The sequence below is a fragment of the Emiliania huxleyi genome (assembly GCF_000372725.1).
Source record: "Emiliania huxleyi CCMP1516 chromosome Unknown EMIHUscaffold_213, whole genome shotgun sequence".
NCBI classification, from domain to species: Eukaryota; Haptophyta; order Isochrysidales; family Noelaerhabdaceae; genus Emiliania; species Emiliania huxleyi.
The window spans coordinates 74,272-85,893 of NW_005200478.1; the positions used below are offsets into that span (position 1 = coordinate 74,272).

Consider the following 11,622-nt stretch of genomic DNA (forward strand, 5'->3'; position numbering starts at 1 on the left):
CGCAGCGTCTTGCGCCACGCAGCGCGATCAGCCGCGAGTAGATGCCAGCGCGCCGAGTCGATGCCGAATTTCGCGAGTGCCTTGAAGATCGACCGCGTAACCGTAAGTCACGCGCGGCGCACCGATGGGCCGCCGGTGGGGCACCCACGCGGAGAGCATGCGGCGCGGCAGCCGGTCGTAGTCCATGCGCGCGACGTGGCCAAGCCAGCTACCTCAGCAGGAGGGCACTCGCAGCAGGCGGGGCCGAATCCTGCAGCCTTAGTCTTGACTCGATCCGGCGGCATGCCACGGGTAGGCGCGTTGAGGCTTGCCGCCTCCTCTGCGCCAACGCGGCTTGTGCCGCAGCTTGCGTTTGCTGCCAGACAAGAGGAGGAGCAGGGCCGTTTGGCGATAGGGCCAGGCAATCGTATTCGCCCGGCGGGCGTTACGGACTCGAGCAACACCCGGGTCGAGGTTGCTGCGCCTCTCGGTGCAGTGCTGCAGCATTGTACACGCCTGTTGCGGGCGATGGAGCATCAACGGCAGCCGGAATCCTGGCTGTTCCGGATGCGGGTCCGGCGGCATTCGCTGCGGCGTCTTTGCAGCTGCGAGCGCAGCGCGGTCAGACACCGTCGGCCGCCGAATGGCGCACGATGCCGCAGCTGCGGGCGGAGTGGTGGCTGTGTCGGCATTGCAAGGACGCTGTCAACCACAACTCGGCCACTACCTGCAGCAGATGCGCGTCGAGCGTCAGGGAGATGACGCCATATGCAAATCCAGCCGAGGTCGCGGTCCTCTCAGCCAACGCACAGCGCACCGCGTATGGTCGGAGCCTGAAGAGTACAGGGACAAGAGCAGCCTCGAGCCTGTCGCTCTGGCTGTTGCGCAGACGCCGGGCAGCGCCGGCTACGCCCGCGCCGTCCTAGCCCAGCTTGCGAGCTTTCAGCCTGGGTCGAAGCGGCTGGAGGCGATGGGCCCTGTTCACGCGCTTTGTGTGTTTCAGGGATTTTAAGGAGAGGAGTGTGGTGCTAGCCCCTAGCCGTCGCCCACCCTTGGTGGGCGTCGGCCTGTGAGCGTATCTGCCTTCCGCTGGCAAAAGAATTCAAAATTCGCTACCGCGAGTAGGGTAAGGTGTACGTAAGTACCTAGGCTTCTAAAGAAAGAAAACAGCGCGTCAGAAAACACGCCTGCGTGGATCGCGTCACACCAATCCTCGCTGCCCAACGCGGCCAAAGGATATCCACCTCGAGAACCTCGAGAGAGAAAAAGAAAGAAAACAGACAACCCAAGGGAGGGATGGGAGGACGGTACGCCTCGAGAGAGAGAAGTGGGTAGTCGGCCGTTTTTCTCGTTTCGCGGGGCCTTACGCCTCTCGGCTTGCTGCCATCCTCCATGCTTGAGGAGGAGGAGGAGAAGGTCGAGGAGAAGGCTGCCGACCAGAGCGAAGCGCCTGTGGCCAGTCGCGCCGTCGAGGCTGTGGCCGGCAGCCACTGGAACGATGAGTACGGACCGCTGGGTTACGGCAGCTTCAACTGCGTCTGCTGCAATGCGTGGCTACTGCTGCTGCTGCTTCCGACGCTCTTCCTGCTGCTGGTTGCGCCGGGGCTCGAGCTGGAGCACGGCAGCACGCTCACGAGGGCCGCGCTCGCACTGTTTGGTCTTTCTGCGCTCTTCTTCTGCCTCGTCTCGAACACCAACCCCGGCGTCGCACCGCGGACGGCGCCGTACATCGTCGGAGGCGAGCGATGCAGATTTAGCTTCCGCGCCACGCGTCCGCCTCTCTGCCCTGCAGCAGCAGCAGCCAGCAGCACCTCCGCGCCTCCCCACCGCAGCCGCGCCTCCCGACCGCAGGGCGCGAGCAGGGCTTCGAGCACCCCGGCGAGGCGTACTCGTACTGCCAGGCGCGCAGTCGCGCCCCTGCCGCCCTCCCCTCGCCACGCGCGGCGTGTTAGCGCCAGCCCTCTCCCCGCCAGGACTCCAACCGGTACGTGCGCGGGTTCGACCACTCTTGCGACTTTGTCGGGAACGACATCGGCGAGACACCTCTCCTAGCCACGACCCGGTCACAGTCACATCGTAGACACGTCGTACGCGCCATTGTCGGCAGCGCCGCCGTCGAGGACCGCATAACCGACTCGGGCGGCTGCAGGACACACGCACCGTGACACGGCCACGACGCGTCCTGTCCACTGTCCGACGACGCGTCACTCAGGCGACGGCAACATGCACTACTTCGTCGGCTTCCTGCTCAGGCGCCTCCCAGACACCTCCCAGACACCTCCCAGACACCTCCTAGACACCTCCCAGACAGCACCTCACAGACACCTCACAGACACCTCACAGATACCTCCTAGACACCTCCCAGACTCCTCCCAGACACCTCCCAGACTCCTCCCAGACACCTCCCAGACTCCTCCCAGACACCTCCCAGACACCTCCCAGACACCTCCCTCCTCCCAGACACCTCCCAACCACCTCCTACACACCTCCCAGACACCTCCCAGACACCTCCCAGACACCTCCCAGACACCTCCTAGACACCTCCCAGACACCTCCTAGACACCTCCCAGACACCTCCTAGACACCTCCCAGACACCTCCTAGACACCTCCCAGACACCTCCTAGACACCTCCCAGACACCTCCTAGACACCTCCCAGACACCTCCTAGACACCTCCCAGACACCTCCTAGACACCTCCCAGACACCTCCTAGACACCTCCCAGACACCTCCCAGACACCTCACAGACACCTCCTAGACACCTCCCAGACTCCCCGAGACGTCAGGCCCTCGTCGGCCTGCTGGCGACCACCGCCCGCCAGCCCCTCCCCGCCTCACCTCCCGACCGCCCCCTCCCCACCTCCACAGCCTCGCCTCCTTCGCCACCTTCCTGACCGCCTGCTGCGTCCTCTCCGTCTACGAGGCTGCCCCCCCCGCACCCCCCCCAGCCCCTCCCTCCTCTCCTCCCTCCTCTCCTCCCGCTCGCCCTCTCGCCACCTCTCGCCACCTCTCGCCACCTCTCGCCACCACGCCACCGCTCGCTCAGGGCGTGGCCCCTCTCGGCCCTCTCGGCCTCATGCTCGACTCGCCGACCCCTCCCTCCCCTCCCCCCCCCCCCCCTCCTCCCTCCAGATGGCTGCCCCGCCCGGCCCGACTCTCGCCCTCGAGCATGACCCCCTCAAGATGACCATCGCGCTGGTGCCACCACCCCTCCCATACCACAACCGCGAGCCACAACCCACAACCCACAAACCACAAACCCCAACCACAAGCCACAACCCTCGCGCCGCCCCCTCGCCTCACCACCCAACACCACCCACCACACCGCCCTTCGCGCACCCCACCGCCTCACCCCTCTCCCCAGCTGCTGCTCGTCCTCGTCTTCTTTTGCTTCCGCGGCTGGTGCCAGCCGCCCCCGCACGCACTCGCCGCACGCCACGCCTCGGCTCTCCTTCCCCTCTCCCTGCCGCTGCGCTGCTGCCGCTGCGCTGCTGCCGCTGCGCTGCTGCCGCTGCGCTGCTGCCGCTGCGTGCAGCCCGGCCGCCTCACGCGCCCCTCCCCCTCCCTCGCCCAGCGCTCGCTCTGAGGCGTGCGAGGGGGTGCTGCCTTTGATCATGCTCATGCCGGGCGCGGTGGCGGGCGCGTGGCTGCTGGCGCTAGTCACGGCCACCTTGGTGGTGATGCCGCTCGTCACAGACATGTCCGCCCGCCCCCGCCCGCCCCTCTGCCCCGCCCACCCCGCCGGCGAGTCCCCCCAGGCGGCCTCTCTCTCGCGCGGCCTCGCAGGTGGGCAGACGTGAGGCCGAGCCACAACCCGGCGCCTGCCTAGACGCTCCCTAGACGCTCCCTAGACGCTCCCTAGACACTCCCTAGACACTCCCTAGACACCGCCCGGCGTTTGCCCCGCTCGAGAGGCGCAACGCAGCAGCCCACCCGCTCAGCCGCCCCGGCCGCGCGCAGGCTGCCCTCTTCCTCATCCTCCCCTACCTCGCCTTCGCCGTCCTCTTCTTCGGCGCGGACCCGCACCCCTCTCACCGTCCCGCGCCGCGCCCCGCGCCCCCCACGCCTTCGCCCCCCACGCTCTTCGCCCCACAGAGAGACAGCGAGACCCGGGAGCGCCGCCCGCCCTCACCGCCGCCCCGCCCTGCCACCAGGCATGGCGGCGCACTGGGTCCACCTCTTGTGTGCGGGCCTCTCGCAGAAGCTCTGGCTCCGCAGCCGCGGCTACCGACGGCAACGGAATCGAGCCTCCCAGAGCGGCGCCAGCTGCCCCGCCTCCCTGCCCCTCAGCCACCCGCACCTCTCCCCGGACCCGTTTCCGTTGGCTTGAGCCCGTAGGCGACGCGCTCGTCTGACACGTGCAAAGGGGCTGTAGCCAGGGGGCGGTGTTCGGCATAGCGAGGGCCACACCCCGCGACTTACTGGGGAAGCACCCCGGAGAGGCTGGACGGGAGAGTATGGAGCGAGGAGGAGGCATCAGATCGCGTATATAGAGCGTGTGGGACTCGGCCTCGCGGTGGAGGAGAGATCGGAAGAGAATCAGGTTGTTAGACGGGTAGAAAAGAAAGAAGAAGAAAACACACACAACCCAAGGGAGGAATGGGAGGACGGCACGCCGCCACCACATCGAATGCGGCGATTTCTTTTTGTGCGGTGTGCGCGCACCATTTCTCAACGCTAGCGATATGGCCACAGCCCAGCAGTCCCCTCTTAAGGACCTCGGGCTTCCTTCCTGGCTCGACTCGCTGCTGCAGCCGGGCGTCGGGAATGGCGTCTTCATCACGCTGAAGGCCTCGCTGGTTCTCCTCATCTGCGTGCTCCTCGTCATGTGCTGCTACATCGACGACCCGGTCGCGACACTCGCTCCCCTCAAGGAGTAGAGGGGGTGCGCCTGGATGACACCCCTCTCCGTTGTCGCAGGACGTCGCGTTCCATCTCAAGGTCTTCACGAGCATGGCGGTAATTCTGCTGGCCATCGTCGTCTGGTGCGCGCTGCCGCCGCCGCCGCTCTGCGTGGAGGATGGCCGCGATCGAACGACAGTGCTTTGCTGTAGGTTCATCAACGAGTTCGGCGCGCAGCTTCGCAGCGGAGGGAACGTGGGCAACACGAAGAGAGACTAGCGCAATCCACGTGCAGGTGATGCCGTCAGAGTTCCCTTGTCTGTTGTCACGCATATACGTCGAGGACGCATCTGTCCGTCTCTCTGTGTTCATACGTTGTACTAATATTTTTCACACGTTCATGAATTGGACTGCATATCTGGAGTGCATATCTCGACTTTTTCGCGAGCGCCTGGGCCTGTGGCCCGCTGTGCGCGGCTTTTTTGCGACCCCCGCGCCCCGGGCCCGGCGCTCTGCCGTGCCTCTGGCGTCCTGGGCGCGCGCGCCTCCAGTTCCGCCACAGAGCACACCCAAATACGAAATAGTATTTGAAAATTTCAAAATGCCAACGGCCACATGACCACGTGGTCTCACACTGCGGCCACGGGCCAGTCCCACGCTGCGGAGTGCGCACGGGCGCTGTGCGCGTACACGCCCATGAAACACGGCGGAAGCGGGATGGCACGCGGGATGAAGCAGGATGGCACCGCGGCACCGCGGCACCGCCCCCCCCCCCCCCCCCAGAGCAAACTACCCCACACACTCTCTCGGTCTCGCACGCCCCTGTGCAGTGGCGCTGCCGGACAGACACAGCAAAGGAATTCCTCGGTCAGCGCAAAGAGCAGCCAATCGACAGACCCATCTCTCCCTCGCCCTCACCGGGAGGTCGTGTTAAAGAAGCTGAAGAAGTGCTCCGAGACTTGGTTTGGGTAGACGACGGAGTCCAAGAAGCTCTGGTTGGACTTTTGCGTCTCGGCGAGCTGTCGGTTTTCCTCAGCAAAGACCCGCCGCATCTCCGCCCTCTTTGCCTCCAGCTGCGCCTCGGTCGAGCAGCGCACCTGCCGCATATGCTCAATCTCCTCCGCCACCTGCGAGCTCCACGCGCGCTCCTCGGCCTCTGCCTCTTGCCGCTCTGTCGCCTGCTCCGCCTGTTGCTGAAGGATGGCCTGATGCTCGTCGGCAGAAAAGCCCTTGAAGTGGTCCGGCCGCACCCGGTTCGGCGAGATGTACGAGCGGCTGACCGACGGGTCCTCGTTCAGAAGGGTGGAGGAGAGGTTGTTCTCAATCTCGGCAAGGTTGTCGCGCACCTCTGCGGCCTGCGCCGCGCGCTCACGCTCCTTCTTGGCACGGGCCTGGGCGAGGTTGTACTCGGCGACGGCCGAGTAGGCCTCCCTGCGCTTCGCCTGCGCCGATGCTTCCAGCGAGCTCTTGAGCCCGTCGATCTGCAACATTGACGAGGAGAAGTCGGCGTCACTCTGCGCCGCCTCGGCTTGAGCCGCTTCCTTCTCCCGGACCGCCTCTCCGAACCACGAGCGGAGCTCCTCCTGCTGGCCCTTGACGCGGTGAGAGATGGCCAGGTCCTCGCCGTGGAACTTCTGCATTGAACTCGCGCCGAGCCGCTCGTCATCATCGGAGACCCGGCCCGGCTGCTCCCGACGCAGCGCCGTCGGGTCAGAGAGGTCGTGGTCGCGCGAGGTGGCGCGTCCCTGCAACGTGCTCCGGTACGTGTCAAGCTCAGCGAGATGCTTCCGCTCGGCCCGCCGCCGCTCCTCCTCCAGCTGCACCAGCTGGTTGTCAACGGCAATCCGCTCCGCATCAGCAGTCGCAGCAAAGTCTGCCTCTGTCTGCCTGATCTGCTGCTTCTCGGCCACTTGCCTGGCCAGCTCGGCGGGATCGACCGCCCGCTTGTACGCCTGGGGGTCTTTGATCCGAGCTAGCCGCTCCGCCTCACGCTGGCGGCGAGCCTCGAGGCTCAGGCTCAGTTTAGCGTCCATTCTCGTAACGGGCGGACCCGACTTTGACGGGCGGACGTCACAGAGGCTGATGTGTACTTCTCTCGGCCGCGTTTGGGCGGATACCACACACCCTTCGTGCTTCGACATCACAACACAAGAGACAAGTGAGAGGCGCATGATCACACGAGACACGTCCCCCTCGACAGACACCTCACTTCTTCCCCTTCTTCTTCCCCTTTCCCTCCTTCCCCTTGGCTTCCTTGCCCCCCCCCTCCGGCTCGGGCTCCACTCCGATCCCAAGAGTCTTGTGGTACCAGCCGCGCATGGCCGCGTCGTCCTCGCGGTACACCGGCTCCTGCTGCGCGAGTTGGCTCACGAGGTCGTGCACCGAAAAGGGCTTGGCCGCCAGCCGCTCGACGCGGCGCGGAGTGATTGTCCTCCGAACCACCTCCGCGATGGCACCGGCGGAGAAGGCGTCCGAGACGCGCGCCAACGCCTGCACGTCGTCCAAGCAAGGCCGGTCGAGCCCCGCCCGCTCGAGCAGGTGCGTCCACAGCTTGCAGCGCGCGGCATAGTCCGGGAGAGGGAGGTAGAGAATCTTGCAGAAAAAATCGCGGAAGGCGTTGTAGTCCTTGGCCTTCTCGCACGCATACGGCTGGCTCGAGGTGCCGAGGATGAGGACGCGGTCGCTGGGCTCGAGCAGCGCGGCCCCCTTCTTTGGCGCGAGCAGCGAGGTGAGGGCCTTTAGGATCCGGTTGGGAGGGTCGCCTCCGCCTTTCTTCTTGCCGGAGACCCAGACCGACTCGGCCTCTCCAATCAGCACCACCGAGGGCGGCAGCGCCTTGGCCACCTTGAGGACGGTGTGCACCAGGTCGCCCGGCCCCTTCTTGCCAGGGTACTTGCCCTCCGTGTTGGAGGGCGTCAGGTCAAAGAGGTTGGCGCCGCACGAGGAGGCGACCGCGTGCGCGAGCATGCGTTTGCCGCTCCCAGGGACCCCGCACAGCAACACCGGCGTCCCATTCTTCTCAACGCGCTTCGAGCCCTTCGGCGCGGTATTGAGCGGGCAGTGCCTCTTGACGGCGTCCGAGCCGAGCGGGAGGATGCAGTACTCGGTCACCGCCGACCGGATCTGCGCAAAGGAGGGGTTGGGCAGCCGGGTGGGGTCCGCCTCGGCGAGCTTGTCCATCGCCTGCCCCAGCAAGCCGTAGGAGCCCACAAAGTCCTCGAGCGAGACCGGGTCCACCTTTTTGAGGATGCCGTCGCCGACGAGCTGCTCGTAGAGGTACTCGAGCGACAGGCTGGCCGTGGGGTCCTTTGGCATCTTCTTGCCCTTGCCGCCCTTGCCCTTGCCCTTGCCCTTGCCCTTCTTGCCCTTGCCCTTCTTGCCGCCCTTGCCCTTCTTGCCCTTCTTGCCCTGGGCGCGCTCGAACTCCTCCTGCAAGTTCTGCAGCTCGCGGCCGATGAGCTCGTTCACCTCGGCGCGCACCCGCAGCTCGACGTCGGGCCGCACGCTCTGCCGCACCAGCTCCACGTCGTGCCGCTGCGCAAAGTTGAGCCGCTCGTCGCGGTGCTGCCACTTGTCGGACCACTCCTGGTACGAGTCCTTCATCGTGTTGATAAAGTGCGGCGGCAGCGGCGGCGGGCCCTCGCCGTCGTCCTCCGCGCCCTTCTTGCCGTCCTTCTTGCCGTCCTTCTTCGGGTCCTTCTTGGCGTCGGCGCCCTTCTCCTCCGCGCCCTCCGCCGCGTCCCCCGGCATCGGCTTCTCCACCTCCTCCGGCGGGAAGTCTGGGAACTTGCCCTCGCGCTCGCGGTACCGGATGTACCAGTCGCGCAGCTGGTCCATCATCTCCTCCTTCATGTCTGGCCCCTCCGTCTCGTACACCACCGCGTCCTGCGCGACGAGCGCGTCGCGGTACTCGGCCTCGTGCTGCATCTGCATCTGCTTGCGCCGCGCCTTGGTCTGCCGCTCGCGCAGCCGCGGATCGCCCTCCTTGGGGAAGGGCGGCGGCGGCGCCATCCCGATGAAGACCAGCTCCTCGTCGCGCATCAGCGCCGTCGCCCTCCGGCTGGCGCTGCCCCTCCAGGCGGCCTGCAGGCTCGTCGCAGCCGCCTCGGGCCCGTCCTCGTCGCCCTCCTCCTCCGCCGCCCGCCGCCTCTCCTCCCAGGCCTCCCTCTCTCGCGCGGCCTTGACACCCTCTGCGCGCTGCTGCCCCTGCCGGCCTCGCTCGTTGGCCTGGATAATCTTGAGCGCCTCGTCAATGTCCATCTGCACGGCGGGGTCCTCCTCGCCCTGCTCGTCGCGGCTGGCGTGGCGCTTGAGCAGCGCGTCGAGGAGCCGCTCGCGCTCCGCGAGCGTGCGGCCCTGGTCCTCCACAATGTACTTTGGGACGGGCACCTCGAGCACCTCGGGGCCGAGCTTGAGGTCGACCAGCACCTCATCGAGGTTGAAAAACGGAACGCCGCCATTCTTCTCGACGAGAACCTCGCGCAGCTCGAGCAGCCGCCCAATCACGCCGTCGAGCGACTGAGGCGGCGGGCGTGGTCTGGGTGTGAAACTGTCGCGAGGGGGCGCGAGGGGGCGCGAGCTGGCTCTCCCGTCGCGCCGCCCAGGCCACGGCCCAACGCAGCCCGCGGCCACACGCGCTGGACGGAACCCACCGGGCACGTCTCGCGGGCTCGCACCTTGCGAACGTCCCTCCGCTTCTGCGGATGGACCGTCTGGTCGTAGCTCTCCTCGAGCCTCCGGAAGATTTGCAGATACCTGCGAACCCGCTCCACGGCGTCAGGGCGGCCGAGCGCGAATCCCAAAGGCTCCTCCTCTGCGGCCGTGCTGGCACCGGATGTAGAGCGTGGCAAAATGCTGGAACTGCTCGGTTGCGTCCTGCGCCACACGCGTCCGTGGCACTGTCAGCGCGTGCGCCCTCGTGCAAAGGGCCGGGACGCCGACTCACCAGGCTCTCGATGCGGCTGCGCGCGGCCGCGCTCGACTGCGGGTCGCAGAGCTCGAGCTGGTCGATAAGCTCGACCATGCCCTCCTTCCACCTGGAGGGCGGGGCGGCGGACCGTCCGGGAAGGGCTGCGGCGAATGGGGAGTATGGCCGGCGGCGGGGAGGCGCGCACTGCAGGTCGAAGGTGGCGCTCGACATGGCTGCCAGAAAGGAAACGGCAAGTCGCGGCCGTCCCCGGAGAAGAAGTTTTGCTCGGTGCAACGTCGGGTCCAGATGTAAGATGCACGCCCTGCGAGCGGGGCGGGGTGCGCACTGTGCCTCTGTGTTCGTGCGTCGCCCATCTCTCCTGGAGATGCCTGCTCTATTTATAAACCCTGTCAGCAGTTCACCTACGGGTATGTTCGTAAGAGCTACATACACTGAAAAAGCTGGGTGACTCGCGTGGAGAGAGATTTTTGAAGACCAACAAGAAATCACGACTCACAGTGATTTGGGCTCGGCAGCTTGTTAGCCCTCAGCCGAAGCTGGGGCCGGTCCCGTAGCCGAGAGAGCCCGCGCCGATGGAGTTCGACTTTCGCGTGGATGGAAGTAGACATCGTCATCGAGAGAATCAATTTTTAAACTGCCGTACCGCCGCTCCTAAGAGATTTTTAGCAATATCACTTTGGTTTTTCCGCTCCTACAGTGCCGCGCCGCTTTCACACACATAACGAATCGTAACTTCGTTTTTTGCAATGCTCACACCTCACAGCAGCCGCCTGGTTGGTCTGCTCGGTGCTGATGCCGCGCAGCTTCAAGCAGAACGCCTCGAGCTGCTTCCGCCACGGACTGGCGCCGCCGCCGCCACCACCATCACTGCCACCGGGTGGGTCAATGCTCCATAGCTCCAACAGCCGACAGCCGACAGCCGCCAACCGCCAACCGCCAACCGCCAACCGCCAGCAGCCAGCCGCCGCGCCGCGCGCACACACTGCCTTTTGCGCCTCGGCGCAGGCCTCGCTACCCGATCGTCCGTGCTCCGCTCGCCGCGGCCGCTCCCGGTTGCGCAGCAGCGGCCGAGGCCGTGAATAAACAGGCTAGCCGGTGCGCGGTGGTGGCGCCCGGGGTGGGTGCAGCAGGTGCTGCGCGGGTCAAAGTCCAGAGCGCCGCGTCTCTTTCGCTAGTAACCGTGCGTCGATCCTTGCGGCGCGCTGACTCGCTGGTGGACGGGGCCGGCGGCGTGCTGATGCGTCCCAACGCGTCGGGCGGCAAGCGCCGGGGCAAAGATCTAGAGCCTGGAGAACTCGAGGACGGCGAGATCGGGAGCCCGGTTCGAGGAGACGGTGCGCCGTGCCTGCCGGCCCCGTCCTCCCGCGAGTCCGCGCGCTGCAAGGATCGACGCACGGTTACTAGCGAAAGAGACGCGGCGCTCTGGACTTTGACCCGCGCAGCACCTGCTGCACCTACCACGGGCGCCAGCCCAGCGCACATAAAGCTTATCGAACCCGCCCCACCAGCCCCTCGCCCGCGCCCTTCCAGAAGCCGGCGCTCCCAAAACCGCGGTCGCGCGCACCGCGCAGCGGCAGCTCCACAACGCCGACGACGCCGTCGCGTAGCCCGTCCTTGAGCGCGCGGTAGCCCACCCTCACCCCCTCGCGCGTGCCGCCGACCTCGGTCTGCTGCACCTCGAGACGCCGCCGGTTGTAGGACGGGACGGTCGTGTCGATCGTATCGACCGTGTACCCCGCGACGTTGGACAGCCCGCCCGCGACGCTCGAGACAAGGGTGAGCACGCCAAAGCCGAGGCCGCCCACAAAGCCGCCGCTCAACGACTTGATACCGCTCCCGAGGCCCACGCGAAAGGGGTTGGCGTTCTTTATG

At 66.4% G+C, this 11,622-nt stretch overlaps 3 protein-coding genes across 3 annotated transcripts; 2 read left to right on the forward strand and 1 right to left on the reverse strand.

Moving 5' to 3' along the window:
• Window positions 1-1,345: 1,345 nt before the first annotated feature.
• EMIHUDRAFT_457015 (hypothetical protein) lies at window positions 1,346-4,557 on the forward strand. Its single transcript, XM_005780506.1, has 12 exons — window positions 1,346-1,717; window positions 1,831-1,880; window positions 1,953-2,013; window positions 2,192-2,231; window positions 2,847-2,901; window positions 3,111-3,176; window positions 3,343-3,380; window positions 3,553-3,678; window positions 3,765-3,795; window positions 3,939-3,990; window positions 4,133-4,237; window positions 4,317-4,557. Exons 1-12 carry the CDS (start codon window positions 1,372-1,374, stop codon window positions 4,331-4,333), a joined length of 987 nt encoding a protein of 328 aa, XP_005780563.1. The 5' UTR covers window positions 1,346-1,371; the 3' UTR covers window positions 4,334-4,557.
• Window positions 4,558-4,657: 100 nt separating this feature from the next.
• EMIHUDRAFT_457016 (hypothetical protein) lies at window positions 4,658-5,219 on the forward strand. The gene is made up of 3 exons (XM_005780507.1): window positions 4,658-4,828; window positions 4,899-4,963; window positions 5,033-5,219. The coding sequence occupies exons 1-3, from the start codon at window positions 4,664-4,666 to the stop codon at window positions 5,097-5,099; spliced, it is 297 nt and encodes a 98-aa protein (XP_005780564.1). The 5' UTR covers window positions 4,658-4,663; the 3' UTR covers window positions 5,100-5,219.
• Window positions 5,220-5,734: 515 nt separating this feature from the next.
• EMIHUDRAFT_235066 (hypothetical protein) lies at window positions 5,735-9,960 on the reverse strand (the record flags this gene model as incomplete). The annotated part of the gene is made up of 7 exons (XM_005780508.1): window positions 5,735-6,854; window positions 6,945-7,012; window positions 7,104-9,338; window positions 9,497-9,575; window positions 9,652-9,695; window positions 9,766-9,856; window positions 9,935-9,960. 7 exons carry the CDS (start codon window positions 9,958-9,960, stop codon window positions 5,735-5,737), a joined length of 3,663 nt encoding a protein of 1,220 aa, XP_005780565.1.
• Between the last annotated feature and the right edge of the window lie 1,662 nt (window positions 9,961-11,622).

What these genes read in the sequence shown, in the direction of transcription:
- EMIHUDRAFT_457016 (XM_005780507.1), top strand. Translation starts at nt 4,664, where the DNA reads ATGGCCACAGCCCAGCAGTCCCCTCTTAAGGACCTCGGGCTTCCTTCC. An exon ending in GCTGCTACATCGACGACCCG is followed by an intron (nt 4,829 to 4,898) that starts GTCGCGACACTC and finishes CCGTTGTCGCAG; the next exon opens with GACGTCGCGTTCCATCTCAA. An exon ending in CTGCTGGCCATCGTCGTCTG is followed by an intron (nt 4,964 to 5,032) that starts GTGCGCGCTGCC and finishes GCTTTGCTGTAG; the next exon opens with GTTCATCAACGAGTTCGGCG.
- EMIHUDRAFT_457015 (XM_005780506.1), top strand. Translation starts at nt 1,372, where the DNA reads ATGCTTGAGGAGGAGGAGGAGAAGGTCGAGGAGAAGGCTGCCGACCAG. An exon ending in GCGTCCTCTCCGTCTACGAG is followed by an intron (nt 2,902 to 3,110) that starts GCTGCCCCCCCC and finishes TCCTCCCTCCAG; the next exon opens with ATGGCTGCCCCGCCCGGCCC. An exon ending in TGAGGCCGAGCCACAACCCG is followed by an intron (nt 3,796 to 3,938) that starts GCGCCTGCCTAG and finishes GGCCGCGCGCAG; the next exon opens with GCTGCCCTCTTCCTCATCCT.